Here is a 2,267-nt window from a genome sequence, read left to right on the forward strand (position 1 = left end):
GACAAGGCAGAGTCACCCCTGCTTAACTTTCTCTTCTATGTCTTCTTCCTCACTGTCGCTTCATAATGAAAGATATCTCTAAATAGAAAAACTTGCTTGGGTGCCATGGGCGTCTGGATTTTAGTGCCTTTTCGACCCATCTTCTTTTCCAACAGTTCTTTAAGCAAAGGCAGACTAGTCTCATAAAGGTAGTCGATGATCTCTACAGAAAAGAAATTTAATTTTGAAATTATTTGCCTGTTCAAAGTCTCTTATCAACATCAAAGGACACAGGACACTGCTAATGACAATGCACTACTCTTACTATTACTGCATGTGAGGTCCTCTTCTAACTGGTTTACTCACATTACATATTCAATCTTTGCAAAAGTCTTATGACACAGGCATTATTTTAGCCCATTCTTCAAACGTGAAAACCGAGGTGTGAAGGCATAAGAAACATGGCCAAGGTCATGGAGTTAATAAGGGTTCAACCCAGGCAGTGATGTATTCATCACACGGCCCAGCATATGGTATCATCCAAACCAGTGGTTCCAGGCAAAATGCTGGTGCTGGGCAGACCATGTGAGAGTCCACTCACCTGCAAGCTCATTAGAGAAAATGCAGCCGGGCTCGGTGGCTCAGCCTGTAATCCCGCGCCTTTGGGAAGCTGAGGTGAGTGGATTGCCTGAGCCCGTGGGTTCGAGACCCGCCTGGGTAGTGAGACCTCATCTCTACAATACATCAAAAAAAGAATCAACCGTACGTGGTGGCGCACACCTGTAATTCTGGTTACTCGGAAGGCTGAGGCGGAAGGATCTCCGGAGCCCAGCAGTCGAGGCTGCGGTGGCCGGGAGTGGCCACTACACTCCAGTCTGGGCGACAGAGTGAGACTCCGACTCAAAAAAAATTAAAAAAAAAGAAAATGCAATCTCTTGACGTGGTCTGGAGATTAGGATTCAGTAGTTCTGGGATGGGGCCCAGGAATCTGTAATTTTTTTCTTTTTGAGTCAGGGTCTCACTCTCACTCTGTTGATCAGGCTGGAGTGCAGGGCACACTCCAGGTTCACCAGGGCTCAAGTGATCCTCCCACCTCAGCCTCCTGGTGGGCTGAGACTACAGGCACGCACCACCACTCCCAAAAAAATTTTTGATTTTTTTATAGAGATGATGTTGCCCAGACTGTTCTTGAATGCCTGGGCTCCAGCAATTCTCCCACCTTGGCCTCCCAAAGTGCTGAGATTACAGGCATGAGCCACCATGCTTGGCTGGAATCTGTATTTTTAACAAGTTCCCCACATGGCTCTGATGATTTGAGTTTGGGACTTATATATCTAAACCACCCACAAATGGCTACAAAGATAAAACCGGGCACCTTCTATTCTTTCTAGAACAATGTGTGCATACATGTGAGTACACATGTCACGTGAGTACATGCATGTGGTTTGCACGCAGGCATGTGTGTGTGAGCGTGTGTGTGAACATATGTGACAGTAATACCAGCAGCACTCAGTTATTACTCAGTCACAAAGGGCCAAGAACAGTGGTGATGACATTTTGTACTTTTATTTCATCAAGCACTTCTGAAGGTCCTGTCAGGGTGATAATTTATCAATTTTCACCATTTTGCCAATGAAAGCTGAGGCTCCAAGAAGTCAAGTCACTTGCCCAGGTGACTCACACTACCAGCAAGTGGCACCAAATGCTGTGTCTTTTTTTTTGTTTTTTGTGAGGCAGATTTCATTCAGTGGCATGATCAACCTTCTGAGCTCAAGTGATTCTCCCGCCTCAGCCGCCTGAGTAGCTGGGACTACAGGTGTGTGCCACTATGCCCGGCTAGTTTTTTATTTTTATTTTGTACATAAAAGGTCTTGCTATTTTGCCGATGCTGGTCTCAAACCCCTAGCCTCAAGTGATCCGCTCATCATGGTCTCCCAAAGTGCTGGGATTATAGGTGTAAGCCACCTTGCCTGGCTTGTGTGCTTAACTATATAAATATTAAGAATACTGACCTGGAAAAGTCTTTTTCTGCCAAAAGGGAACACAGGTAGCTTTCAGCTTATAAAATTTAGTTTGAACATAAGATGGAGGAACATCACTTTAGAAAGGAAAAGATAAAAAAAGTTAGTTTAAACTTTGACCATTTCAATCCTGTACATTTTCATAAGGTGAGTATACTGTATAGATATAAGCAACTCTCTTACGCCAAGTATGAAATCATCATGTCCATAAATGCATTTAAAAAATAGGACACATATGGCAAGCTAGTGCTCATGTGGTTAAAAAAA

At 44.1% G+C, this 2,267-nt stretch overlaps 1 protein-coding gene across 2 annotated transcripts in view; it reads right to left on the reverse strand.

Annotated features, from left to right (window-relative positions):
• Nucleotides 1-10: 10 nt before the first annotated feature.
• TTF1 (transcription termination factor 1) overlaps nt 11-2,267 on the reverse strand; it is a 31,262-nt gene continuing 29,005 nt past the window's right edge. For both annotated transcript variants that reach the window (XM_008069315.2, XM_008069314.1), the window contains 2 exons: nt 1,992-2,077; nt 11-202 (listed from right to left, as the gene is read on the reverse strand). In XM_008069315.2, the coding sequence (XP_008067506.1) occupies nt 36-202; nt 1,992-2,077 (253 nt within the window). In that variant the 3' untranslated portion in view covers nt 11-35. The remainder of the gene's footprint in view (nt 203-1,991; nt 2,078-2,267) is intronic.

This window comes from Carlito syrichta, unplaced genomic scaffold (assembly GCF_000164805.1).
Source record: "Carlito syrichta isolate Samal-C Ts95f unplaced genomic scaffold, Tarsius_syrichta-2.0.1 Scaffold311915, whole genome shotgun sequence".
Taxonomy (NCBI): Eukaryota; Metazoa; Chordata; class Mammalia; order Primates; family Tarsiidae; genus Carlito; species Carlito syrichta.